At 55.2% G+C, this 25456-nt stretch overlaps 6 protein-coding genes across 6 annotated transcripts; 4 read left to right on the forward strand and 2 right to left on the reverse strand.

Moving 5' to 3' along the window:
* Positions 1–104: 104 nt before the first annotated feature.
* On the forward strand, positions 105–8267 carry CDEST_07220 (Putative Acyl transferase domain superfamily, phosphopantetheine binding ACP domain, thiolase; the record flags this gene model as incomplete). The annotated part of the gene is made up of 6 exons (XM_062923379.1): positions 105–302; positions 395–481; positions 537–594; positions 654–987; positions 1065–2197; positions 2253–8267. 6 exons carry the CDS (start codon positions 105–107, stop codon positions 8156–8158), a joined length of 7716 nt encoding a protein of 2571 aa, XP_062779430.1. The 3' UTR covers positions 8159–8267.
* A 367-nt stretch (positions 8268–8634) lies between these two features.
* Positions 8635–13142, reverse strand: CDEST_07221 (Putative Sterol-sensing domain, hydroxymethylglutaryl-CoA reductase, class I/II; the record flags this gene model as incomplete). Its single annotated transcript, XM_062923380.1, has 5 exons — positions 8635–9007; positions 9099–12271; positions 12465–12600; positions 12698–12880; positions 13063–13142. The coding sequence occupies 5 exons, from the start codon at positions 13140–13142 to the stop codon at positions 8635–8637; spliced, it is 3945 nt and encodes a 1314-aa protein (XP_062779431.1).
* Positions 13143–14485: 1343 nt separating this feature from the next.
* On the forward strand, positions 14486–15840 carry CDEST_07222 (Putative zn(2)Cys(6) fungal-type DNA-binding domain-containing protein). Its single transcript, XM_062923381.1, has 2 exons — positions 14486–15100; positions 15184–15840. Exons 1-2 carry the CDS (start codon positions 14494–14496, stop codon positions 15837–15839), a joined length of 1263 nt encoding a protein of 420 aa, XP_062779432.1. The 5' UTR covers positions 14486–14493; the 3' UTR covers position 15840.
* A 39-nt stretch (positions 15841–15879) lies between these two features.
* On the reverse strand, positions 15880–17473 carry CDEST_07223 (Putative GroES-like superfamily, alcohol dehydrogenase-like, NAD(P)-binding domain superfamily). Its single transcript, XM_062923382.1, has 3 exons — positions 16801–17473; positions 16510–16621; positions 15880–16434 (listed from the first exon to the last, which is right to left on the reverse strand). The coding sequence occupies exons 1-3, from the start codon at positions 17364–17366 to the stop codon at positions 16018–16020; spliced, it is 1095 nt and encodes a 364-aa protein (XP_062779433.1). The 5' UTR covers positions 17367–17473; the 3' UTR covers positions 15880–16017.
* A 452-nt stretch (positions 17474–17925) lies between these two features.
* CDEST_07224 (Putative serine hydrolase FSH, alpha/Beta hydrolase) lies at positions 17926–18760 on the forward strand. Its single transcript, XM_062923383.1, has one exon. It carries the CDS (start codon positions 17967–17969, stop codon positions 18756–18758), a length of 792 nt encoding a protein of 263 aa, XP_062779434.1. The 5' UTR covers positions 17926–17966; the 3' UTR covers positions 18759–18760.
* Positions 18761–19064: 304 nt separating this feature from the next.
* CDEST_07225 (Putative major facilitator superfamily, MFS transporter superfamily) lies at positions 19065–21768 on the forward strand. The gene is made up of 9 exons (XM_062923384.1): positions 19065–19550; positions 19610–19686; positions 19773–19824; positions 19876–20050; positions 20110–20133; positions 20193–20264; positions 20318–20827; positions 20895–21055; positions 21126–21768. The coding sequence occupies exons 1-9, from the start codon at positions 19332–19334 to the stop codon at positions 21552–21554; spliced, it is 1719 nt and encodes a 572-aa protein (XP_062779435.1). The 5' UTR covers positions 19065–19331; the 3' UTR covers positions 21555–21768.
* The last annotated feature ends 3688 nt before the right edge of the window (positions 21769–25456 follow it).

Raw genomic sequence — 25456 nt, forward strand, 5'->3', positions numbered from 1 at the left:
TACTCATCTACAGAAGCGCGGTAAGAACACCCACCCCCTTATCCCTCCTCGTTGTCTTAGATTCACTGCTTACCATTTCTCGCTGCCTAGTATATTGAGAGAAAATGTCGACCTCGAGTCAAGCCTTCGTTCATAGCCCCGTTGCCATAGTTGGCATGGGATGCAGGTTCTCTGGCGATACAACAAGTCCACAAAAGCTATGGGAACTGCTCGAACAAGGACGGAGTACTTGGTCCAAAATCCCAACTTCGAGGTTCAATGTGGGCGGCGTATTTCACCCTGATGGCCAGAGGGTTGGTTCGGTAAGATTTACCTCGTTGATTTGCACAGCCACTGGGCCAAGGGACCCGATACTCGTGAGCATCTTTGCTGACACCGGCACTCCTCAAAATAGACCCATGTGAAGGGCGGGCATTTTCTTGACGAAGATCCTGCTTTGTTCGATGCTTCGTTTTTCAATATGACCAGTGAAGTCGCTAGGGTGAGAACAGAATTTGCTTGGTGAGGTCAACGACAGGAATCTGATAAACGAACAGGATATGGATCCGCATCATCGCTTGATGTTAGAGGTTGTCTATGAGGCTCTTGAAAGTGGTATGTGCCGAAGCATCGAGACATACAATGTGCTTGCTAGTGCTAACACTCTTCTCTAGCTGGCATTCCTCTCGAAAGTGCCGCAGGAACCAACACAGCGGTATTTGGCGGCATCATGTACAAAGACTATCACGATTCGCTCAACCGCGACCCGAAATCTCTGCCTCGCTATTTCATCACGGGCAATGCGGGTGCGATGGTAGCAAACCGCATATCGCACTTTTTCGATCTGCGTGGCCCCAGCGTTACCATCGACACTGCGTGTTCCACGACACTGACTGCTCTCCACCTGGCGTGCCAGAGCTTGCGTGCGGGAGAGTCGGAGATGGCCGTTGTGGTTGGTGCAAACCTGATGTTGAACTCGGATGTCTTCGTGACCATGTCCAATCTCGGGTGAGGCCAATTCCTCCCTTCCTGCATTCCCATTCCAGCAACGATTTGTAAGCCGAGTCGTCTAATTTTGCGATCAGGTTCCTGTCCCCCGACGGCATCTCGTATGCTTTTGACTCTCGCGCCAATGGATACGGTCGTGGTGAAGGAGTGGCCGCTATCGTGTTGAAAGCGCTCCCAAAAGCGTTGGCCGACCACGACCCTGTCAGAACCATCATCCGGGAAACGGCGCTGAATCAAGACGGGAAAACACCAGCCATCACCGCCCCCAGCGACATGGCACAGGAACAGCTCATACGAGAGTGCTACAACAGAGCTGGGATCGACACATCGCAGACGTCTTACATCGAGGCTCATGGGACTGGAACACCCACAGGGGATCCCTTGGAGATTTCGGCCATATCAAGAGCATTTCGGGGTCAGCCTTTGCATGTCGGCTCTGTCAAGGCCAACATTGGACATACAGAAGCTGCTAGTGGTCTGGCGGGCATCATAAAAGTGGCATTATCCCTGGAGAAGGGCCTGATGCCCCCCAGCCCCCGGTTTCTAAGACCCAACAAGAAGTTGATGCTGAAGGAGAAGAATATCAAGGCGCGTCTCCCTCCCCATTTAATGAATCGCACATGCGAGGCTAACATTAAACAGCTCCTCTCGAGCGCCCAACCTTGGCCGCTGGAAGATGGTATCCGTCGCGCATCTGTCAATAACTTTGGTTTCGGAGGCTCCAACGCCCATGTTATTCTCGAGTGGCATAACCCAGACTCTCAGGACCGGGACCAAACCAACGGATCTGCAACAGTCAATGCAGCATCCGGCCCAGCTCGTATCTACATTCTCAGTGCAAAAGACGAACCGGCGTGTAAGCGCATGATATCGAACCTACGGAATTACATCGAAAATGCCGACTCAACCCAGGAGAGAAACCTACTCGCTAGTCTCGCATACACTCTCGGGTCTCGTCGCTCGGCTCTCCCGTGGAAAACTGTATTTGCGGCTGACAGCATCGATGGCATCTTGTCCAGTCTAGACGGCGGCCAAAACCAGCCCGAAAGATCCAGCAAAGAGATCCGCGTTGGTTGGGTGTTCAGCGGCCAGGGGGCGCAATGGCACGCCATGGGCCGGGAACTGGTCAAGGCTTACCCGGTGTTCAAGACGGCGATCCTTGAATGCGATTCCTACATCAAGGAAATGGGAGCAACATGGACAATCATGGGTAAGCTCCAACGATCCAAAAACAAGATTTCGCGTTCCAAAACTAATCTGTATAGATGAGCTCCACCGCGACGAAGAGACGACACGGGTGAATGATGCCGAGTTCAGCCTGCCGCTGTCAACCGCTATTCAGATCGCAGTCGTGCGTCTGTTCTGGTCATGGGGGATTCGACCCACAGGCATCACCAGTCATTCCAGCGGAGAAGCCGCAGCAGCTTTCGCAGCTGGCGTCTTGTCGGCTCGATCTGCGATTGGCATCACCTACATCCGAGGTGCTTTGACGCGTAAGGGCAAGTCGACATCCGGTCCCAAGGGCGGCATGATGGCCGTGGGCCTTGGCAGAAGCGAGGCGGATGACTACATCTCTCGTGTCATCGGAGACAACAAAGCCAAGCACTTGGTGGTGGGATGTGTTAACAGCCCATCCAGTGTCACTGTCTCGGGCGACCTGCCTGCCATTGCAGAGTTTGAGCACCTGCTACATGCTGACAAAGTCTTTGCCAGGAAGCTCAAAGTCACTGAAGCATTCCACTCTAGTCACATGAAGCCAATGGCAGCCGAATTTGCGACGTTGCTGGTTGGGCTGCTTGAGGCGAACGATGTCGACCTGGCGACAACACCTAGTTCGATGGTCTACTCGTCTCCTAAGACGGGAAGACGTATGAGCAGCTTCGAACCTTTATTGGTTCCCAGCCACTGGACAGAGAGTATGCTTCAAGCCGTCGAGTTCGAGTCCTCCTTTATCGAGATGTGCTGGGACCCCAAGACGAAAGAGCAATGTGTCGACGTCGTTGTTGAAATCGGACCTCATGGGGCACTGGGCGGTCCCATAACGCAAATCATGCAGAAGCCGGAGCTTGGAGGAGCGTCAGTCTCCTATCTCAGTTCTCTTTCTCGCGGGAAATGCGCCGTGGGCACCACACAGGGCGTTGCCACGGCGCTCATGCGGCAAGGGTATCGTTTGGAGATGGACGCCATCAACTTTCCCCACGGTCGAGATGACGCCAAAGTCAAGGTTCTTCACGACCTGCCGACGTACTCTTGGAGCCACCAACTCCGATACTGGAGAGAACCGCGCAACAGTCGGGCTCTCAGGCAGAACGAGCACCCGCCACACCATCTCATCGGATCGCGAGACCCGCTATCGCCATTTTCCTCTCCAACCTGGACGAACACGCTCCGGATGTCTGACATTCCGTGGGTTCGGGATCACGTCGTTGGATCCGACATCGTCGTCCCTGGTGCCGGGTTCATCTCCATGGCCATTGACGCAATGTCTCAAGCTCATCAGCCAAACCCGGACGAGAAGACATTCTTCAACCTACGGGATGTGGATCTCATGCAGGCTCTCGTACTGCCTGTCGACGCAGAGCTGGACGTGGATTTGCGCCTGGCCATTCGCCCTTGTGATGAAAAGTCTCTAGGGGTCAAGGGGTGGTACGCATTTTCTGTCCACTCCATCTCTGGAGAGAAGAACATCTGGACCGAGCATTGCACCGGGCTGATCCGGATCGAGAAGCATGACCGAACCAGCTGGGACGCTCCGGATTTGCCGGCGCTGAAGATGATGGATTCGACAGTGTATAGCCGCAAGACGGATCCAAAGATCCTCTGGGAATCTCTGCACGAGACGGGAATATGTCACGGTCCCATCTTCCAGAACATCTCACAGATTCGGAGCAGCGGACGGTTGTCCCTCTGCACTTTCCAGGTCGCCGACACTGCCTCTATCATGCCATGCTCTTACGAGAGTCAGCACATAGTGCACCCGACTACGTTGGACTCGGCTATCCAGGCGGCATACTCTCCACTTGTCTCGACCGGCAAGAGATTGAAGGCCGCTCTGGTACCAAGACGGCTCAAGAAGCTAAAAGTAGCATCTACCCTCTTCAACTTCGGGGCTGGATCCGTGCTGGGTGCGCAAGTCTGCCTGAAGAAACAGTCTTCTCAGTCGTTTTCCGCAGACTTGGCCGTGTTTGATGGCGTGACCATCGACGACAACCCTTCTACCCCAGACGTACTGATCGAGATCGAGGGCCTTTCCTTTCAGTCTCTTGGAGTAAGTTTATCGGGAAAAAGCATGGATTCCGACGGTGGTGGGGATACTAGGAGCTCTTGGTCATGGGCCCCAGATGTCACTTTGATGGACTCCGGCCGACTGAGCAGTCAGTTGAGCGCTGAAGCTGAGCCACAGGAAAAGGATCTTATAATGGACCTCCGACGGTGCACAATCCACTTCGTAACGGAAGCAATGGAACAGCTAACGACCGACGATATCGAACGACTAGACGGCCACTGGAAAAAGTTTCACCATTGGATGACGGCACAGTTTGCGCTCGCCCGCGAGAACCGGTTGGGCCCCGGAAGCTCCAGCTGGCTCCTCGATGATGCCGAGCATAAAGCGAGCGTAAGATCCAGAGTCGTGGAAGGCGGCGTCAACGGCGAGATGATAACTCGTTTGGGACCTCAGCTGCTTCCAATGTTGCGTGGCCAGGTCGAGCCCCTCGAGCTGATGATGGAGGGGCGGCTCCTGTCCAGATACTACGTCGAGGCGCTCAAGTGGAAACGGTCCAACACGCAGGCGAGCGAGCTCATCAAACTACTTTCACACAAAAACCCCCGATGCCGTATCCTGGAGGTCGGAGGAGGGACGGGAGGCTGCACGGAACTCATACTGAGTGCGCTGGGAGATTCCAAGCCCGTGGATCGCTACGACTTCACCGATGTCTCAGCCGGCTTCTTCGAACCTGCGCGTGAGCGGTTTGCAGACTGGCAAGACGTGATGACCTACAGCACTTTGGACATCGAGAAGGACCCGGCGAGCCAGGGGTTCGAGTGTGCCTCCTACGACATCGTCGTGGCCTGTCAGGTCCTGCACGCGACCACCAACATGAAGCGGACCCTAAGCAACGTTCGGAAACTTCTCAAGCCAGAGGGGAAGCTCGTTCTCGTTGAGACCACCAACGACCAGCTCGACTTGTTCTTCACCTTTGGACTACTGCCAGGCTGGTGGCTTAGCGAGGAGGAAGAACGACAGCTGACGCCATCACTCACCCCTGACTTGTGGCGCACGATGCTGAGTGCGAGCGGCTTCAACGGCGTGGAGCTGGAAGTCCGTGACTGCAACGATACGGACTTCTACATGATCAGCACAATCATGTCCTCAGCCACAGCCGAGCCTGTGACGGCTGATACGGACTCGTCCTCGGACGCCGTTCTGGTGTACGGCGACCGCCCTCCTCCTTCGGAGTGGCTGAACGATCTACAATCATCTGTCGCAGGCGCCACAACTACAGGCTCCGCGCCGTCTATAGCTTCGCTCGACGAAGCAGATGTAGCTGGCAAGACGGTCATATTCCTCGGCGAAATGCAGCAGAATCTTCTCTCGAGCATGGAAACCGACGCCTTTTCGCGAGTCAAGTCGATGCTGATGGACTCCAGAGCCGTCATCTGGGTGGCTAGGGGAGCGACCATGGCCTGTGATGATCCCAGGAAGGCTCTGCATGTCGGCCTGTTGCGAACTCTGCGAAACGAGACCAACGGGAAACCATGCATCTCGCTCGACATCGATCCCTCGCGCGACCCGTGGACCCCCGAGACGATCGATGCCATCCGCGAGGTCTTCCGCACATCCCTGGGCGCGGCCAACCAACACTCGGATTTCGAATATGCAGAGAGAGGCGGCATCATTCATGTCTCGCGCGCCGTCAACAGTCCTGGCTGGAGATCCTTTGATACAGCCGAGGCCACGCTGAAGCCTTTCAAGAGCAGTCCAGGCAGCCGACTTAGGATGCACGTCGAAAGACCGGGGCTTTTGGATTCGCTCTGCTTCCGGGAAGAGAAAATCCCGGATCTCCCGGCCAACTGGGTCGAAATCGAACCGGTCACGTTTGGGTTGAACTTCACGGATATCATGGTCGCCATGGGTCAGATTAAGCAAGATCCCGAGCCCTTTATGGGATTCGAGTGTGCTGGCGTGATCACGATGCTGGGAGAAGCAGCAGCGGCCGAACGGGGACTCAAGGTGGGTGACCGTGTCTGCGCGCTGCAAAGAGGACACTGGGCAACGAGGGTTCAAACCCCGTCGACCAACGTCGTCCTCATCCCCAGTGGCATGAGCTTCGAGGACGCGGCCTCGATCCCCCAGGCCTTCGCGACCGCCTACATCTCCCTCTTCACGACGGCGAACCTGCGGAAGGGAGAAAAGGTCCTCATCCACAGCGGCGCGGGCGGCGTCGGCCAGGCCGCCATCATGCTCTCGCAACTGGCGGGCGCCGAGGTTTTCGTCACGGCGGGAACCCAAGCCAAGCGCGATTTTGTCTGTCGAAAGTTCGGCATCAGCCCGGACCACGTCTTTTCAAGCCGAGACGCCTCTTTCGTCGACGGGATCAGGGAGTGTACGGGCCGCGAGGGCGTGGACGTGGCCCTGAACTCGTTGGCAGGCCATCTTCTGCAGGCAACATTTGACTGCATGGCCGAGTTTGGCAGGTTTGTCGAGATTGGTCAGAAGGACCTGGAGCAGGACAGTCGGCTGAGCATGCATACCTTCATGCGGAACGTGTCTTTCCAGTGCGTTGATCTCCTCGCCTGGGAGAGGGCCAAGGGGGACGCGGTCCAAGAGGCGTTGAAGCACATCATGAAGCTCCTGGAGGACAAGCAACTTGGCCTAGTCGACCCGGTATCGGCATACCCCATTTCCGACATCGAAAAGGTGTTCCGAACCATGCAGGGCGGCCAGCACGTGGGCAAGCTCGTCGTGACGGTATCGGAGAAGGATCTGGTCCCGGTGCGTAGGGGTGCGTCGCCGCTCAGGTTGAGACCCGACGCATCGTACCTCGTCGTGGGAGGCCTCGGAGGGATCGGGCGGAGGATCTGCGAGTGGCTCGTCGACCACGGCGCCAGGAACCTGATCATCCTATCCCGGAGCAGCGCGGAGCGCAGCCCGTTCGTGGCCAGTCTGGAGCAGCGCGGCTGCGTCGTGCTGCATCACGCGTGCGACGTGGCGGACGAGGGACAGCTCAAGGCGATGCTCCAGCGGCGCGAGCAGGAGAAGATGCCGCCCATCCGGGGCGTCCTGCAGTGCGCAATGGTGCTCCGGGACGCCCTCTTCACGCAGATGACGGCGGACGACTTCAACGCGGCGCTGCGGCCCAAGGTGCAGGGGAGCTGGAACCTCCACGAGACCGTTGCCCAGGACGTCGACTTCTTCGTCATGCTGTCCTCCCTCGTCGGCGTCATGGGAGGCGCGGGCCAGGCCAACTACGCGGCCGCCAGCGCTTTCCAGGACGCCCTCGCGCAACATCGCAGAGCCCAGGGCAAGCCGGCCACGACCATCGACCTCGGCATGGTCAAGTCCATGGGGTACGTTGCCGAGGCTGGCCAGTCAATCTCGGAGCGTCTCGTGAGGATCGGCTACAAAGCTCTGCACGAAGAGGATGTCTTGCTGCTGCTCGAAAAGGCCATCTTGTCCCTTTCCCCGCCTTCGAGCTCATCGGACCCGTCGCAGGGGGTTGTTATCACAGGCATAAACGCATCGAGGGGAGCCCACTGGTCCGAGGCCCGCTGGATCCAGGAGGCTCGCTTCGCGGGGCTCAAGTATCGTGAGGCCACCGTACAGGGAAGCCGGGTCGCGGGGTCCTCCAGCCAGCAGGGCCACGACGACATACGCGGGGAGCTTGGCCGCGCGGCCTCCTACGACGAGGCGATGGGTGTCGTTCTGCGAGAGATGTCGCGCAAGCTGATGAGGATGTTCGGACTCGCAGAAGACGACATGTCGGCGTCCAAGAGTCTCACGTCCATCGGCGTCGACTCGCTAGTCGCCATCGAACTGCGTACCTGGATCACATCGCAGCTCAACGTCGACGTGCCCATCTTCGAGCTGATGGAGGGGAACACGGTGACCGGCCTGGCTGAGGTGGTGGTGAGGAAATTGGGCCATGTCAAGGCGGATCATCAGTCTTAGAAGTCGGCGGTGCGGACAATAGGTAGAGCTGAGTGGGAATGCTTCTTGATCAGCGAGCAGGATAGGGGTAGATAGGCTGTTTTTTCGTCTCGTCACATATGAATCATACTACGAGAACTTCTCGTTGACTCGATCAATGATCCGAGTGACAAGTTCTACTGTTCGAATACAACACCACCTGGATGCCATTGACACAGCTCAGCCCAAATGTATTAGCTAGCGGGCCCGTCCTGGAAGCATGAGACATAAAGAGAGACTGCTCGTGAGTGCCCTAGACCAGGCTGAGCAACACAGGAAGATCACCCGTGGAGTAGCACAGAGGTGTGTGAGCATCTCTCTGATCGATTTTTTCTCATTTTGGCGTATGTCTATAACTGTAAATCTATGGAAATGAATTGCATTAGAAAACAGTGATATGACATCAAGCAACAGGGCCGGTTCTTGTATTCTAATCTTTGTCATCTATAAGTTCCTCCCTATGCAGTAGCATTCTGTTGCTTCTCCCCGGTAGACGATGCCATTGTGAGGCCGATAGGTGTCGTGGCTCCATTCGTTCTGGGAGCGGGCGTAGTACTCCTCGTGGCCGGGGCGGATCGGTTGTGAGCCATGTGTGCCTTGACAAGGTGACCGGCGTCCAGGGCGGAACACAACGAAAGCTCCCCAGCGAGGACAGCGGCACCAATAATGCGTCCCAACCGGCGGGCATTCTCGCCCGGCTCCGTGGGGTGGGAGCCCCGGACGCCAAACATGTCGAGCATGGCGCTCTGGGGCTCGAGGATGGTGCCGCCACCCAACGTGCCGACCTCGATAGAAGGCATCGAGACCGAGATCTGGAGGTTGCCGTTGAGACTAGGAATTGTCAGTATCCGTTAGGACAAAAACTAAACACCTCTTGCATGTGTGTTTGTGCGCGTACAGTCATTCAGGGACAGATACTTACTTCTTCATGATGGTGATGCAGTTGGAACTCTCGACCACCTGTGCGGGATCTTGGCCAGTTGCAATGAAGACTGCGGCAACGATGTTGGCGGCCTGGGCGTTGTAGCCACCCAAAGAAGCCGCCATTGCAGAGCCGATGAGGTTTTTGGACACGTTTAGCTCGACCAGGCTGTCTACGTTGCTCTTCAGGACGCTCTTGACAACTTCACCAGGGATGATGGCCTCGGCCACAATGCCCTTTCCTCGCCCATCGATCCAGTTGATGGCAGCGGCCTTCTTGTCGATGCAGTAGTTGGCGGACAACGAGACGATCTTCATATCCTCAAAGCCTCCCTCGGCGGCCATGACGTTGAGCGCGTACTCGACGCCCTTCGAGATCATATTCATACCCATGGCGTCCCCCGTGCTTGTCTTGAAACGAATATACAGGTTGGTACCGGCAATGGCAGTCTTCATAACCTGCAGACGCGCAAACCTGCTAGTGGAGTCAAAGGCCGTCTTCATCATGCTCTGGCCTGCCTCGGAATCCAACCAGTTCTTGGCGGCGCCGGCACGCTCGAGAGAGTCGAAGCCCACACAGGGACCACGGGTCATGCCGTCACTGGTCAGGACAGTAACAGCGCCTCCTCCTGCATTGATAGCCTTGCAGCCTCGGTTGACGCTGGCCACGAGCACTCCCTCCGTCGTGGCCATGGGGATGAAATAGCTCTGGCCGTCGATGACCAAGGGTCCGGCGACTCCGACGGGGATAGGCATGTACCCGATGACATTCTCACAGCAGGCGCCCAGAACCCTTTCCCAGTCGTAATTCTCGTAAGGCAGCTTGGACTGTTCGAGAAACCAAGTCTTCTCAGCCGTCGCACGGGTTCTCGAGATAATGGAGCGGCGAACTCGAACGGCGCGGCTGCAATCCCGAAGGCTCCTCTCCAAGCCATACCCAGTGATCTTGCCTTGCAGAGAAAGCGAAATGACCTCGTCATCCGTCATGTCGTATATGCGCTTCTCGGAAAGTAGTTTGTCCAGCTGGGCTTGGCTGTGGGGGGTGACATTGACCTTGCGTGGCTCTGTCTCGTCTTCGTCATCGCTCGACGCAGGAGACACAAATTCCGGTTGGATAGCCTTTTCGGCTCCACCTGAACGTAATTCTGTACCGCGTGTACCGGTCAACGAATCGGCCGCAGGCGCTTCGGCCGAGTCAGTCGGATCCTGTTGGCCATCGGGATCTTTGATGCCCCATCGAGCTACATTGAAAAGATAGCCGTTGAGAATCACGCTCATGGCCAGGGCTACGATAATCCACTTTAAGACAACTGTGTTTTCAAGGCTAGTGGAGACGATGCCGACCATTTGTGCACCGACTCCGTACCCGTACCCGAGAGGCTGATGGTGGTTGTTGTCGTCACCGATGTGATCGCCGTGTTGAGTCGAGGAGCTAGCGTAGTATGTCGAGGGAAACTCCAGCTCGTACTTGATAGAAGGCAGAACAGTGACCACGGTGGTCTGTTGAAGTCCTCTCACCCTAAACAGAATCTCGTCCAGGCCGTTGGAGGCGATCTTGAATGGGTCAACGGGGGGCGTCGCCACTATCCCACCAGTCCAGGATGCCACACCGGCAGTACGGAAAGGGATGGTACAAAGATTGATGGTGTTGACGGCGAGGAAACCTGCCACCATCCAGAACTTGAACTTTGGCACGCTTCCTCTCCGGGCCTCTGGGCCAAACAAGAGTCCATTCTCTCCGGGCTTGCCGTTCAGTGCCCAGTCGTTGCTCGAGGCCACGTTCTCGGCGACACGGCGGCTCACGCCGTCATCTTCCAGGGCTCTTCGTATGTCGGCATGACGCTTGATGCGGTTGATTTCCAACTTGATACAGAGGATGGCGGTGTAAAACGTAAAGAGCAAGATACAGTCGAAAACGAGGATCCAGGCCGCTAAGAAGCAGAACTGCTGCAGACCTCCCTGGACGCCAGAAACAGCTCCGGCAACAAGTATACCGATCTCAATGACGTAGTCCCGGACGATTTCGTATCCCTTGTCCCTAATTGCGCTTTGCACGGCGGTTTGGATAACCCCCTGGGCAGGATTGGCGGATGTCTCCTCGGGACGGCGGTGCTGTAATGCGTGCGACAAGACGGCACGGGTAAACAGGATTTTCTTCTCAAAACCGATGGTAACGACCAAAAACGGCAGACCTTCGGACAAAATCACGGTGGAGATAGGAACACTGTACTTTGTCGTCACGCTCAAGCCGGAGAAAAAGGCGAATGTGGAAGAGATGAGGACGCTGGTGGCTAGCCACACGTTGGATCCCAGCTTCCGCATGCTCAAGAAAAGAGAAATGAAGGTAAGATGCATGGAAAGGTAGCCGAGGACCATGATGATGATGTCGGTCGTCTCTGCGCTCCTCAGCAGGTAGAGGAACTCGGTCCAGGCGTCATGGAACCAGCGAGCGACGATGCTCTTGGTGTGAGCCCTGGCGAGCCTCATGATCCATATCTTCTGTTCCGTCTCTCCCAACTTGACGGCGGAGGACTCATAGTCGGCAGGTACGCTGGGTATCTCTTGGACTGCAGCCAGAAACTCGGGGGCCTCGCTGTACTTGATGGAGAAGGCCAGAGCGCTCTCATGCGAGTAGGCGGTCGGGTTGTTGAAGGTCAACGGCAGATGAGCGATGGAGAGATTGCTGGGGAGAGGAACAGTGTGCGGAGAAGGCGCAGACACGAGGCGGTCGGGCGATGAGTCGGGGAAGATGAGGGTAGCCAGTGCCAAGTGCTCGGCGTCGCTGGGTAGGTCGGTTGCGACGTCAAAGTTGTTCCACTTCCAGTTGGTCTCGGGGCCGGCAATGAGATGCCTGCTTCCTTCGGCCAAGGGAGTCCATTCGGCCGTTCTGGACGTGGTACGTGTGGCGTCCGAGAAGGTTTCCTTGACGACTTGGACGTAGGTCGTGCTAGCTAAGATGGCGGTGATGCATATTGTGTGTATAGGGTGGGTGTAGGCGATCTTCGAGACGCATTGTATGATGGAGGCGACTTTCCTGTTTAGCGTGGACGGTGGAGAAGGCCGGTTGTCCGGCTGTTCACCCCGGAAGCGGGACGGGAGAAGCGAAGAGGGAATCATGACGGATGAGGGCTTGCGCCAAAATGGGCCTTGGGCAAAAAGAGTAGATCCCACGATCTGTTCGACATCCGTTGTCAGCAATCACAATAGAATGATTTGTTGACGCCCCCTTAAAACCCCTCCAGAGGTCTTGCGACGCGCTCACTGCGCAGACTGCGTGCATTAGATACGATCCCGGCCGCATTAGATGTCCGCATTGGAGGACCAAAGGGGGACTGAGTGGTGTCGTAGTAGAAACCAGGCGGCATACCTTATCTCCCAGCTTCCTAGGTGTGAAGCAGTCGGTAGGCCGGATCCGCCAGAACGAGGGGTGCTTCAAAACAGAGCTGGCGATATCTCTGACGGGCACCAATGGACAGTCGATACTGATGCCGCGTTGTATGTATCTGCGTGTGAGAAAGAGTATGTGTGGAGGAAAAGCCAGGCAAGACCAGACAACGAGATAGATACCGCAGCGGTAGGGCACGTGGCCTGCAATGTTACGGCGTCGTCGCGTCGGCCGAGCTCTTCGGCGTGGCGTGGTCGGGATTGGGGTTCAGATTGGAATCCGGATTCCGATCCTGGTATACCGTTTTGGTCGGCGGATGCAGACCGTTGCTGAAGATGCCGTTTGCCCTAGAGCGGATGTTGAAGAAGGAGGGATTCGACTCCTCGACTCCTCGACTCCTTGACCAGCAGCGGCAGCACTAAGTGGAAAGAGAGAAGCAACGGCAACGGGAACCAGCGACGGCGCGGGTTCAGACCACGATGGGCGACGTGGTTGGATCGACGACAAGAAAAACGATTGCGTTGCCTTGCGGCAGTTTGTGGACCTTTGGAGCGCTGTGCCGCCCAGCATTGAATCCTACGACCCGCCAGCGGCGTTGGCGAGGCAGACAGACACGACGCAGCGGTTGTAGCGGCCAGCAACCACCAACAGGGCAATCATCTCCAGAGTGGTTGATTGATGAAACGGCAATGAAGTTCCGAGTTGCTCCACCCGGATGACTCGATTATTGCGTCGGCTATGCATGTACTCGGCTATGAAGAGAAAAGAGGAGACTTCTAGGGGCTGGAAGAGATGAGACTGTAAGGCATCCGTTACTCTGTGCTCTCTGTGCCTGCACAGAAGGAAGAGAAGAGTCCATCCATACAGCGGGCATGATCGGCTGCAGGATCAGTTCTCACTCTTTCTCTTGACCCATGTCGCCCGCCGTATTCAAAGGGTTCAGAAGCCACCCCCAGCTGGTTCGCAGGTTGTTTGGTTCTGACATTGTGCTGAGTTTGCTTGGCAGGGGTACAGGTGATTATCATTGAAAGCGGGAGGGATGGGATGTGGTGCAGGAGGAGGAATGGGATAGGGTGCGCACTCACTACGTTACACTAAGGTACCTAACGTAGGTAGGTAGATTACACTAGGTACCCTAGCTACACTAGCGGGACCAGATCAAGCTTTGGTGGCCAGTTCCGTGTCTCCACAATTACAGGGAGAGTGGGGGTCGGTGGAACTGTTCTTCCCGGGGCGATCAATGCTGCTCTCCGATTGGTTAAGCACCGCTGGCGCTCAACGACAGGCCGTTGCGGTCCAATCACAACTAGCCTAAGTGCTTAGGGTACCTTTACATAATTACATGATCTATCCGCTTCGGCTTCCAAGGCACTCTAACTCAACTCACTCAACTCACTCGCTCGACACCATCCAACGGCCCGCCGTTTTGTTGCCCTACGCCACCACCTTCCTAACTGGCCTTGAACCTGCAACCTTCGTTTCCCGTCTCACCGTCGATAACGGCATCGGAGGAGCCACGGAACCTAGACGGTCAGACCCTTTCAGATAGGCATGGGGCTACGGGACGGCCCCTTAGCCGCTGCCTTGACTAAACAAATCTATGGATACTCCCCGCCTGCCTGAGTAGCCTGCTACAGGTATGCACCGGGCCTCTGCGATGCAACATCGCCATGACTACATATACATATGGAGACGGAGGACATCAGCTCTTACGTCGTATTCTGGCGGGCCACCAGTTCCATATTGTTGTGGCTGCTCGCAAAGGATTCGATTCCCTGGCTCGGGGCCAAGTTGGAAAGCAATGCTGGACAAGTGAGCTGGCTCTTATTAAATACCCAAGACGTTGCAGCCAGACTTTGCTTTGTACCAGACTATGTATGTAGCGCGCCCAGATTGTTCCACGTAGAGTTCCCTTCCAGGCTTCGGCATTGATTCTTGAGAAACGGCCCCCTTCTTATTCCCGTCTCCTTGTCGCGACTCACAAGTCACAGGGGATACTGCAGCACACACAATGGACGTCTGCCGAACTCCCCCGCAGCAAGCCCCGGAGGCGACCAGCTTTGCCGCGAACAAGCTTTCCGTTCAGTCGTACCGCAGGTCGTGCGACCGCTGCCACGTCCAGAAACTCAAATGCTCTCGGAACACGCGGTCTCCCACACAGTGTCAGCGTTGTGAGCGGGCTGGACACAAATGCGTCTACAGCCAGAGGAATCCCAGACAGTCAACAAGGGTGAAGGGTAACGCGTCCTCTGCCGCGCGGGGAGGGGCCGGCCAGTCGCAACAGCTTCCTATCCCAGCCGGAGGGGACGATGCGTCATCCGACAAGCTGTCGCCCGAGTGGCCGGGCACCCTTGATGGAGATGCCGTCGACCTTTTACAGGAATGGACCTGGCAAGACTTCACGGGGGGCCCTCTAGGGGAGTATCATGACCTCCTGGGCCAAACACTTTACAGCCCGCAGACGACGTCGACGCCGCTTTCGGCAAAGGAAGGGACCAACACCGCGACGGCTAGCGAGCAGCAAGATGTCTTCGAGCGCCTGTCCAGCATATCAAAGATTCTGGAGGACTATGTGCATTTTTTGGCCAACCAGTGGGACCGTAAGGAGATCCAAAACTGTAAGAGCGTCTGCTACCATCCCTGTTTTCCCCGGCATGAGTGATCTGGTCCAGGCTAACCCCCCCCACCCGCGATCTCACAGATCCCATTGGCGAGGTTTTCGGCACCTTCCAGGCTTTTCTGACGACTCTTCAGGTCCAGAGGCCGATTGAGAAGCCTGGCGTGCTGGAGGGCTGCCAGCATACTCGAACGGTCCTCCTCGCGTCTCATTGCTACACGGTGTGCGTCAAAATCATGGAGGCTCTGGCCGAGACGCTGTGCCAGGACATGTCCACCCAGGCCTCGCAGAACGCGCTGCGGCAGCCGCCCGGGGACGTCATCTCCGCCAACGGCGCCGAGGTCGATTTCCTGGTGGGCGAGTCGTTCTCGCACCTGCACCCCCTTGCCAGCTCGCTGGTGTCGGCCTGCACGACTCTGCACACGGGTGTCGGCATCCTGTGCAAGGTCGAGGTGGAGCTCGGCGTGCCCTGGGGGAACAGCATCATGGCCAGAGAGGCGTTGCCTGCCGAGGGCGACGGGGACGCCCTCTTCCCGTTGCAGAAGAGGAAGGGCTCGGCAGGGTTTACGCAAGCGGCTCGGTTCCTCGGTGTGATGCGGGAGGGGGCGGGCAGTGATTTTGGCTATATCAGCAATCTCCAGAACTTCCATCGGCATCATGCAGAGATTCTGCGGCTGACGAGACAGCATACCGTCTGTTTTCTGTCCAAGATTTTGTCGCCACAGACAACCAGGACTTAGCGCGGAACGGTTGCGAGACGTTGACAGCACATCGAGTATCATAGAAATCACGAAACAGATGTGCCAGTGAGCCAAAAACTTGACTGGATATTGGCGTTCAATCAACCGTGACCGCCTTCACATCTCGAAGCCAACAGACTAGAGACAGACGGTAGACTCTCGCAATGTGCCACTAAATCTAACGCTCAAATACAACGACAATCTTCTCTCCCGAAAGCTCGCCGGCCCTGACGACCTCCATCGATTGCTTCACCTGCTCGAACCCTCCGTGTATCACACGCAAGGGATGATGCCGCAGCTTGCCCTCCTCGACGAGTCTTCCGGCGACGCGCCAGAGCAGGGCTCCAAACTCGCGCTCCTCGTCGGAGCCTTCACGGCCGTAGGGCGCAGGCCAGGTCGAGCCCTCTCCGAAAATGGTCGGGCCGAGGGTCCAGTCGGTCGTCACCATCTTTCGCGTGGCGGCGTGCTCGGGGAAGGGGTTGAGAGAGACGTACCGCCCACCGGCGCGGCCGATGGCCTTGAAGCACGCCGTCGTGGACTCGACGTTTGTGATGCAGTCTAGTGCATACCGAAGGTTGTTTTTTGTGAAGGCACGCTGATGAGGGGGGGAAGAAGGAGAGGGGTTCTTGTTAATTTTTGTCTCGGCAGGGAAAGGGTGTGTGTGTCTTACAATCGTTTCGGCACATTGTGAGTCGTGGTAGTCAAACACCTCTTCGGCACCGTTCCTCTTGGCCAGGTCGAAGTTGTGAGGCGAGCAAACGGCGATGGGAACGTATCCGGACCTAGAATCGTACAATTGCCGAAATGTCAGACACGGTCTCAGTCGTCAAAGGAACAAAATAATCGCTGACGAGGGTGGTTGAAGGAGGTGATACCGCTTGCCAGCAGACTATCATGATCACAAAATTTTCGATTTCATGGCAACAGAAGGGAGAAAGATATTCTTGGGACTGCAACATACTCTCTCAGGAACTGCATCGTGATGGTGGCCGTGGCGGTGCTCCCGCCGTACACCAGGACGTACGTCGTCTTGACAGGCTTGGCATCATCACTAGTGTACGGCAATGGGATGCCAAGAAGCTTCAAGGCTAGGCCGGCCGTGCTGATGCCGGCAGGCAGGGCAGCGGCTGCTTCCGTGGCCCAGCCGTCGGGCACCTTGGCCCAGATGCCCCCACGCGTGATGGTGTACTGGGCAAAGGCCCCCTGGTCGGGCGTGCGAGGACACATCTCGTTCTGCGCGCCGTAGACCCTGTCGCCGACCCTGACGTGCGTGACGCCGGACCCCACCGCGACCACCGTCCCGCAGTAGTCGGTGCCCAGGAAGGCCCACGGCGTGGCGAAGGCACCTCGCATCTTGGTGTCGCTGGGGTTGAGCGCGACGGCGTCGACGCGGACGTAGACCTGGTCCGCGGGCAGCTTGGGGCACGGCGCGTCGTCCCAGATGACCACCTCATCGTTATCGTTTACCGTCATGGCCCTCTGCTTCGCAGGCGGGGTAAACGCGGCTTCGGTCGCCAGGCTGCCCATTTTTGTCTTTCTTGTCTGTGTGTGGGGAAAGATAGGGGAAGGGAGGGGAGGGGAGGGGGAGGGAGGCGGATAATGGGAAGCTATAGTGTGATTCGACACCTTGTATGCGTGCTGTATCGAGTGCTTCAAATGTCCCTTTTCCGGACCTGTTTTTTTTGGTTATTAATGCAGGGTGTTATTTAAGAGCATCCTGCCGCTAAACACTGGATACATCGAGCATCCTCCCGATGCGTATCCACCTGCGGCCCGGTCGACATTCAACACGGCGTTTTTCGGTGTTGAGATGGGAAACGCCGAACATCGGCGTGTAAGACGTTTGGCGGTTTATGGCTAAGATCAACTCAGGCAAACATGGCGGGCACGCTTTCATAGGTTTCACAAAATGGGTCGTAAAACCGAAGCCGAGATGCCGTTTTGCCGCCGTCTGGGTAGCCAGTGCGGTTTCTCTCCAGGTCTCTCTTCTCGTCAGTCACGAAAAGGTATGTCACCGTATGATATGCACCACCATCACGAAACCCCGATTTTCTTTTCGTCGCAGTCTGACAGCACCACATTCCAGAATTCTGACACCCTCGACAAACCCCGCAAGCGATTGACATCATGGGCGTCACAAAAGCTCAACTCACGACGCCGCCCAGCGCCCCCAGAGTGCTTCTGTGTATCCACGGGTCTGGTGGCTCAGCCAACATATTCCGCGTTCAGACGGCCAAACTCCGCATGGCGTTACGACATGAGTTCGAATTCGTCTATGCCACCGCCCCCTTCGAATCCGAGCCCGGTCCGGGTGTGTTGCCGCTGTTTCGAGGCATGGGCCCGTACCGTTCCTGGTTTCTGAAGGACGACGGTGACAAAAACACTAGAGTGAACCGAGCGAACGACGAAGAGAGGCCCAGCGCGGAGACTTCGTCGGTGGGCGGCCGGGTCTTGGCCGTGAATAAACCCGTCCAGAAGGTTGTCGAGGACTGGCAGAAGAACAACCCGCAGATTCCCATCGTCGGGGTCATCGCCTTTTCCGAGGGCGCATTGGTGGCCGCGTTGCTGATTTGGCAGCAGCAGATGGGAAGGCTGCCGTGGTTCCCAAAGATGGACGTGGCCATGTTCATCTGCTGCTATTACACCGAGGAGGCCACGGACTACATAAAGTCCGAGTCGCCGGATGACCAAAAAGCGATCCTGATCAACGTGCCGAGCGTGCATCTCCAAGGCCTGCAAGATTTTGCTCTTCAAGGGTCGCGGAAACTGGCCGTGACGCACTTTTCCCCTGAAAACGCCGACATACTAGAGTTCCAGGGCGGGCACCACATTCCCAGCAGGAAGGGCGACATCGATGAGGCTGCGAGGCGTTTCCTCAACTTGTATAAGAATCGGAAACCCAAAGCACTGAACGTCTAAGTGGGAACAGGATTTGGTTGGATTCACGGCTGCTTTCGTGGTTCATCTCGTAAACATAGTGGCAGTAGCGAAACGGAAGAATAAGCGAATGTACCTCCTGTAAGCAACTACCGCGCTTCCCAAGGTCCGCCATTGAGATGTGCTATCGATAGTGTTTCTCACCAAGAACGCTCGCTCAGCACGCCGGCTGTCTTATCTACCTACCTTAGGTAGGTAGGTACCTGAAGGCTGACTAACACCGTCCACAACCGAGAAGGAATTCGGGATTCAAGCCAAGCCAAGCCCAGCCTACTTAAGCAGCGGCTCGCCCCGTCCCTAGCTTATTTGTTGTTTACGATGCCGGTTTACAGGCGCCAAGCCATAAGCCACTTGACTCTCTCGGAAAGACAACAGCTCCAACAGCAGCCTTGTCTTCACCCGGCCATCTCTTTTTGGCCTTTGAAGTTTCTGCATCGTGCCACGAACGTGTTCTTGATACCCGCTTTTTCTCTTCATACTCGGTCGACTTCAAAGAAAACCCCACCGACCTCGGTCTAACGCAAACACGTCGCGTGGCCACCGGCATCCAGGACGATGGATAAACCCGTCAACGACACTTCTGTGTCCGCCGGCGCGCCGGAGAAACGCGATCACGTCGACGAGATACCCCCGAAAGAGCTCGGAAACACACAGGAGGTGGTGGAGGATGTGGAAAAACGGGAGTACCTTTCCGGTGTCCAGCTCTGGCTGGTGCTTGCCTCGGTCACTCTTGTTGCCTTTGTCATGCTCCTCGACATGTCCATCATCGTGACGGCAAGTTCTTCCAAATCTGCCATCTGCTAGTCTGTAATCTCCTGACCTCGTGCGACCAGGCAATTCCTCAAATCACAAACGACTTCCACTCCCTTGGCGACGTCGGGTGGTACGGCAGCGCCTTTCTCCTGGCCAAGTGCGTCACGTCCCTCCACCACCGCCCATCCAGCCCGCCTTATCGCTCCCATTTATCTATTTGCTGACTGCTTTTGGACCCAACAGCTGCGCCCTGCAGCCTCTAGCTGGCCGGCTATACACATTGACGAGCTACAAGGTATAGCCCTTGGCTGCTCTCTTTCCCGGCCACATGGCTAACACAGTGTAGTACACTTTCCTTGCCTTCCTCTTCGTCTTCGAGGTCGGATCTGCCGTTTGCGGATCTGCCCAGTCGTCCAAGGCATTGATAGTCGGCCGAGCCGTGGCCGGCATTGGTGGCTCTGGTATCATGAACGGTGCCCTCACCATCGTCTCTGCCAGTTCCCCCATAGACAAGCAACCGCGTGCGTGGCTCACCTCTCGCCTATTTACCCACTCAATCACTAACTGAAAATGTACACAGTCATGGTAGGGACCATGATGGGATGTGAGTAACTACCAAAGCAGAACCAAAATGGTGATATCGCCTCTGACTCTGCCAATCAGTGAGCCAAATGGGCATCGTGTGTGGACCGCTCGTTGGAGGCGCTTTCACACAGGGAGCTAGTTGGCGATGGTGTGAGTGTCCTTCTGATACCAATTCAACACGTCTCTTCTAACAACTCACTTAGGCTTTTACGTCAACCTACCCATTGGTGCTCTGGCGGCTGTTCTGCTCCTCACCATTCGTATCCCTGATCATCGCTCCCCTGAGATTGCGTCTGGTCAAACGCGTCTGAGAACCATACTTTCCAAACTCGACCTGACTGGCTTCCTCTTTTTTGCTGGTTTCGCCGTCATGATAGAGCTGGCGCTCTCGTGGGGAGGGTCCGACTACCCCTGGAACAGTCCTACCGTGATCGGCCTGTTTTGCGGGGCCGGCGTCTCCTTGGCCATCTTTGTGGCATGGGAGCACCGCGTCGGTGACGATGCCATGATCCCAGGCTCTGTTGCCTGCCGGCGTGAAGTCTGGAGTGCTTCTCTTTACCTAGGCTTCTTTTCTGGCGCGTTACTATGCTTCTCATACTACATGCCCATCTACTTCCAAGCGGTCAAAGGAGCATCCGCCCTTATGAGCGGTGTTTATCTCCTCTCTGGGATCTTGCCTCAGCTGGTCATGGCCATCTTGTCCGGCGCACTCAGTAAGTGATCAAGAGGGATTATGGATGTGCCACTGGCTGCATGGTTCTGAAAGACTAACATCCACAGTTGGAAAAATGGGATACTATTTACCCTGGGCATTGGCTAGTTCCGCCATCATGCTTGTTGGCGCTGGTTTGACGACAACCCTAACGGTCAAGGCAACGGTTGCCCAGTGGGTTATGTATCAGTTCGTCGCCGGATTTGGTCGAGGCTGTGGCATGCAAACGGTGAGACCCCTCTTGTTTCCCAGATCATACCTGGAAAGGTCTCCTGGCTGATTCTCTTCCTCCCAACCAGCCCGTCATTGCGATCCAGAACACACTCCCAGCCAAGCAAATCCCGCTCGGCATGTCACTAGTCATCTTCACACAGACCTTCGGAGGGTCTCTCGCGCTGACGATTGCGCAACTCGTCTTCAACAGCTGCTTGGAAGCGGCCATTCCTAAGTTCGCCCCCACGGCAAACGTGGGCGCCATAACCTATGCTGGCGCGACCGGTTTCTCCTCGGTGGTCACCCCAGACGAGCTTCCCGGCGTTTTGCGCTCCTACGCCTATGCCATCGACAAGACTTTTTACGTTGCGCTGGGTGCTTCAGCAGGGACATTTTTGTTTGCCTGGGGCATGGGATGGCGAAAGATCCAACAAAAGAAGGGCAATGATACTTCGGGCGTTCAAAGTCAACCAGTGGCGGGTAATGGAAGCAGAACAGAAAGCAACGAGGTTTAGATGTTTTGTGAGAGGACTTGATTACCCAAGTCAAGTGGGCGCTCGCTGAAGTGGCATCTGTAGAGATGAATGGTGTGGTGGGTGGAAGAGTCAGCCTTCGACTATGGCAGGAACGTTTTCTATGGACATTATTACCGTTTTTAATACCAAGGGACACTGATTGGAGGTCTTGCAGCCTGACACGAATCCAAGGTGGGTTCGTTTGTATCTTTTTCATGCTTTCAATCTATGAAACTTGTCAAAGGCTTTACAAGTGAGTGATTGAATGGATCTTGTCAGATTTAACCTCCTTCGACGAGTTTATCCCATTCGGTTGCTGTTTCGTTTTGATACCGGCAATTTGAGCATCCACCTTTGCCGTACCAGACTTCTCAACGTGTTTGAACAGGAGTTTTGCCATTGAGTCTAGCCCAATATGTGGTTAACAATCAGAGCCGCCTGCTTGAATGCTACACGCCCCAGACGAGACCTAAGCTGGTCCTTTTCTGATGGTGCCTCCAGGAACTTGCTCGAATTACAAAAAGAAGATTCTGTCAGGGTCTACGACTTTCATGAGCCCAAAAAGGTTGCGGGGCGTCAGACAGGTTGTTTCAAGTATTCTGACACCACATGGAGTTTGCGCAACCTATCTATATAACTAGGTCGTTTTGGTCACCAAGAGTACCGATGCGTCGGGAGACCAGGCGAGATTTTCGATAGGATAAAAGACGGGCGCGGAGGTCGCTTGTCCATTCAACAACAATTTAAGTACAAAAGGGGTCGACTGTCAAAAGATATGGGGGTAATGTGAAAGGCTTGACTAATTTACTACCTTTTTCGGCCCAAAATGTTACAAATCCAAAAACATACGTTTGCAACCACCACCAGTTTACCAGGGCCATAACCCTCAATGTGAGCCGAACTATACGGGGAACCAATTTATGTCAGCCTACTGTAGCGACGTATGTTGTGTTACATTGCATTTGTGAATTGGCAAAACAACTGTCTAACTCTATCTCGCTCGTGTATTACAAGACCCCCTGTCGAAGATCCTGTGTCGACCATTATCATGATACTAAACGCGTTTGTCTCTCGTGGCTTCGATGGATTTGGCGCAAGGGTCGGCAGCACAGTTCGTCAAATGTTCCAAGTTAACCGTTCTTTCGTCGGTCCTATGGGAGGAAGATAGAAAGGAGCTGGTACGTTTGTTCACTCGAATATAATACGGTGTATCGTGTCTATGCACATGCGGAAAGACTATTAAAAGAGGCTTGGGAGGAATAGCTGATTCTTGAAGGAGGGTGTGCGGCCGCATATTCAGTCTCCGAAAACTATCCAATGGGACGGTTTCCCATGGTAACGATTCCTTGGCGACGTGTTAAGCATTGCCCTTACAAGTCTGCTTCATTAATTGGCCCTCCATCGTTGGGTCAGCCCTCTAGCCCCTAGCTTTAAGCACTTGAGAGGGTCTGACGCATAGTCAGGGAGAATGGCTTACCGTGGCCTGGAACGAGAGTGTTCAAGGGCGAAGCAGTTTTCTAGGTAAGCGTCATCATGGCATACCCCTTGAGTTTGAGTGTGTTGAACCACGTGGGCCTTCTGCTTGCCTTGGTGGTCCAAGGCGATTTTGGACTGGTTCGGAATGAATGAAAAAGGTTCTCAGTGAAATATAACACCAGTATCAATAACAGGTCATTCATCAATGCTTTTCAGACGAATGGTTTCCTAAGGAAGTGGCTCTACTGACAGGATACTATTTGCCCAGGATCGTGTAGGACCAGCCGGCATGACAACATTTTCGTAATGATTCATCGAAAAACCCACAACTACAATACAATGACAATCTCAGCAGGTCATTAAGTTCCTGGTGCAAGAGACCTATGGAGCTTTTTGCAGACCGGCGAAGCCTGCTGTTGAACAATTTTCCCGGATGCTGCGGTTGACCCCACGGAGCGTATCCTGACGACAGATCGGAGTTGCTTGACGCATCTGCCGCCATAACTGTGCTATTCCCTGCCACATACACTTTGGATCTGTTACGGATCGTTTATCACCTTTTCTCCACTGCTTTCATACAGATGACGGTGGTAAGCAGTCATGTTCCACGGTGCTACATCAGCGCGCCGCAGTGGTTGGATTACGTGGGCAGTATGGTGAGCAACTCGCCTTACTTTGCAAGCAAACAGTAGAATTCAAACAGCATGAAGAGTGTGGAGGGAATACTGAAGCATCTCGGAAGCGCTAAGGTCAGAGTCGTTGATGCCAAATCCGGGCACAATGCTGGAAAGACCGCGTTTCTCCTAATGAGGGAAACTAATGTAGGTTGAGTGAGACAATACGTAAAACATTGTATTCAGAGACGAGCTTGTAAATGGCTTTCAACAATTCTTGTGCCAGCATATTAGAACTTACAGAAATATAGTTTCGTTAGAGTGTGCGGAGTCACTTCTCTTTGAGGCACTCAATCAACCCTTTTAAGAATACATGTATCTTCCGCCGTTGAAACTAGCTCTGACAACAGATAAGATAACAACCATGTTCCAAAATAACAACCTGTTTAGTCTAAGGGATTGTGTCACAAGAGGGAAGAGTGGTAAAGCACGCTTTTATTTTTCTAAATATTTTAGGACATAATGAAGTTCCTTCTTCAGCAATAATAACAATGAAAGGGAGAAAAAAATACGCACAGTATTAGGTACTTAACCGTTAACTATCCAACTATTCAAATTCACCCTCATCGGCTTCTCTATAGGGGAGCAAACAGGACCCCAGAATTGTATTTATGCGTAGCAGTGGTTGGCGTCGAAGCTGCTTATTAAGGCATCTTCTCAAAGTGCCAGCACATCACCATATTGCTTAGTGACCACTAGCACTAACTGCGTTCTACGTATCATGCCATACCTATAAGAAACCGTCGTGGTCGGGCACCACATCAGTCGAGGAGTAACTTCCCCGGGCTTGAACGACATCGGCGTCAAAAGGGAGTCGGTTGATATCTTGGAACTTCATCCAAGTGACGAAATGAGCGGCCGCGATTGTCGGTCGACGATGTTTATCGCGCCGTTCCTGGTTGGGTGAGACATCGGACCCTGGTCGCTGCAGAGTGTTGTGCCACGGGGGTTAGGCCTGCACTCAGGCACCGATACAGATGGAATGGTGTGGTGTGAGTTTGCCCAGCAACTCGCGCAACAGGTGACGATATGGATGAAATCACTTGAGGGGAGATACTCCTCATGAGAATTCAGCTGCGCTTCTCGTCCCTCTCTCTCTGGTATCTTGAAGCTTGGTTGTCGCCGTTGGAAGAGCACGTTCCCCGAGATCTATCCTCCCCTCGATCGGCACTTTCATGGGCAAGTCCCCTAAACTGAAACTATAAATAGGCGCATCAACCCCTCATTCAGCCGAGAAGCCAGCGGCTGCACCCGCACCACCACCCCCCCAACTATGCTAGTCCAGGGCGAGGAGATGGGGCAGTTTTGGGATTCATGGTTCATCGCGGCTTCATTGACGAGGAGTCAGATGGAGAAAGCTGAACATCAGGAAAAAGTCTCTCTGCTATGCTTACTCTCCCTCTCCCTTTCTCTGCCTTAGAGAGAGATAAGGCCACAGTGGATGATTGATCAGCTCCCCGGAATGCCGGCGAATGTTCCGTGCCGAAATGGCGGTGACGGGTCTCTTCCGAGTCCCCCCTCCCTCTCGACCCACGCTGCGGAACTCCCAAGCAAGCCCTGGGGACTCTGGGACAACTCACGTCTGGTGGGAATGGGCGGCGGGTGGAGACGGCCACCCTCACCGCGGCCATTGACATCGCAGCCGACGCATGGCGGTGGAGGTTGGGCATCATACACCGCGCATGATCCATTTTAGCGACGTGGCGGAAAGAGAGGGAAAAAAACGAGAGAAGGAGAAAAAAAGAGAGGAGC

Source organism: Colletotrichum destructivum, chromosome 4, assembly GCF_034447905.1.
Source record: "Colletotrichum destructivum chromosome 4, complete sequence".
Taxonomy (NCBI): domain Eukaryota; kingdom Fungi; phylum Ascomycota; class Sordariomycetes; order Glomerellales; family Glomerellaceae; genus Colletotrichum; species Colletotrichum destructivum.

Coding starts and splice junctions, on each gene's coding strand:
- CDEST_07223 (XM_062923382.1), bottom strand. CDS start 17,366: ATGGGCAGCCTGGCGACCGAAGCCGCGTTTACCCCGCCTGCGAAGCAG. Junction 16,622..16,800: donor ACGATGCAGTTCCTGAGAGA/GTATGTTGCAGT, acceptor GTACGATTCTAG/GTCCGGATACGTTCCCATCG. Junction 16,435..16,509: donor CACAATGTGCCGAAACGATT/GTAAGACACACA, acceptor CCCCCTCATCAG/CGTGCCTTCACAAAAAACAA.
- CDEST_07224 (XM_062923383.1), top strand. CDS start 17,967: ATGGGCGTCACAAAAGCTCAACTCACGACGCCGCCCAGCGCCCCCAGA.
- CDEST_07225 (XM_062923384.1), top strand. CDS start 19,332: ATGGATAAACCCGTCAACGACACTTCTGTGTCCGCCGGCGCGCCGGAG. Junction 19,825..19,875: donor ACACATTGACGAGCTACAAG/GTATAGCCCTTG, acceptor AACACAGTGTAG/TACACTTTCCTTGCCTTCCT. Junction 20,134..20,192: donor GGTAGGGACCATGATGGGAT/GTGAGTAACTAC, acceptor TCTGCCAATCAG/TGAGCCAAATGGGCATCGTG.
- CDEST_07222 (XM_062923381.1), top strand. CDS start 14,494: ATGGACGTCTGCCGAACTCCCCCGCAGCAAGCCCCGGAGGCGACCAGC. Junction 15,101..15,183: donor CCGTAAGGAGATCCAAAACT/GTAAGAGCGTCT, acceptor GCGATCTCACAG/ATCCCATTGGCGAGGTTTTC.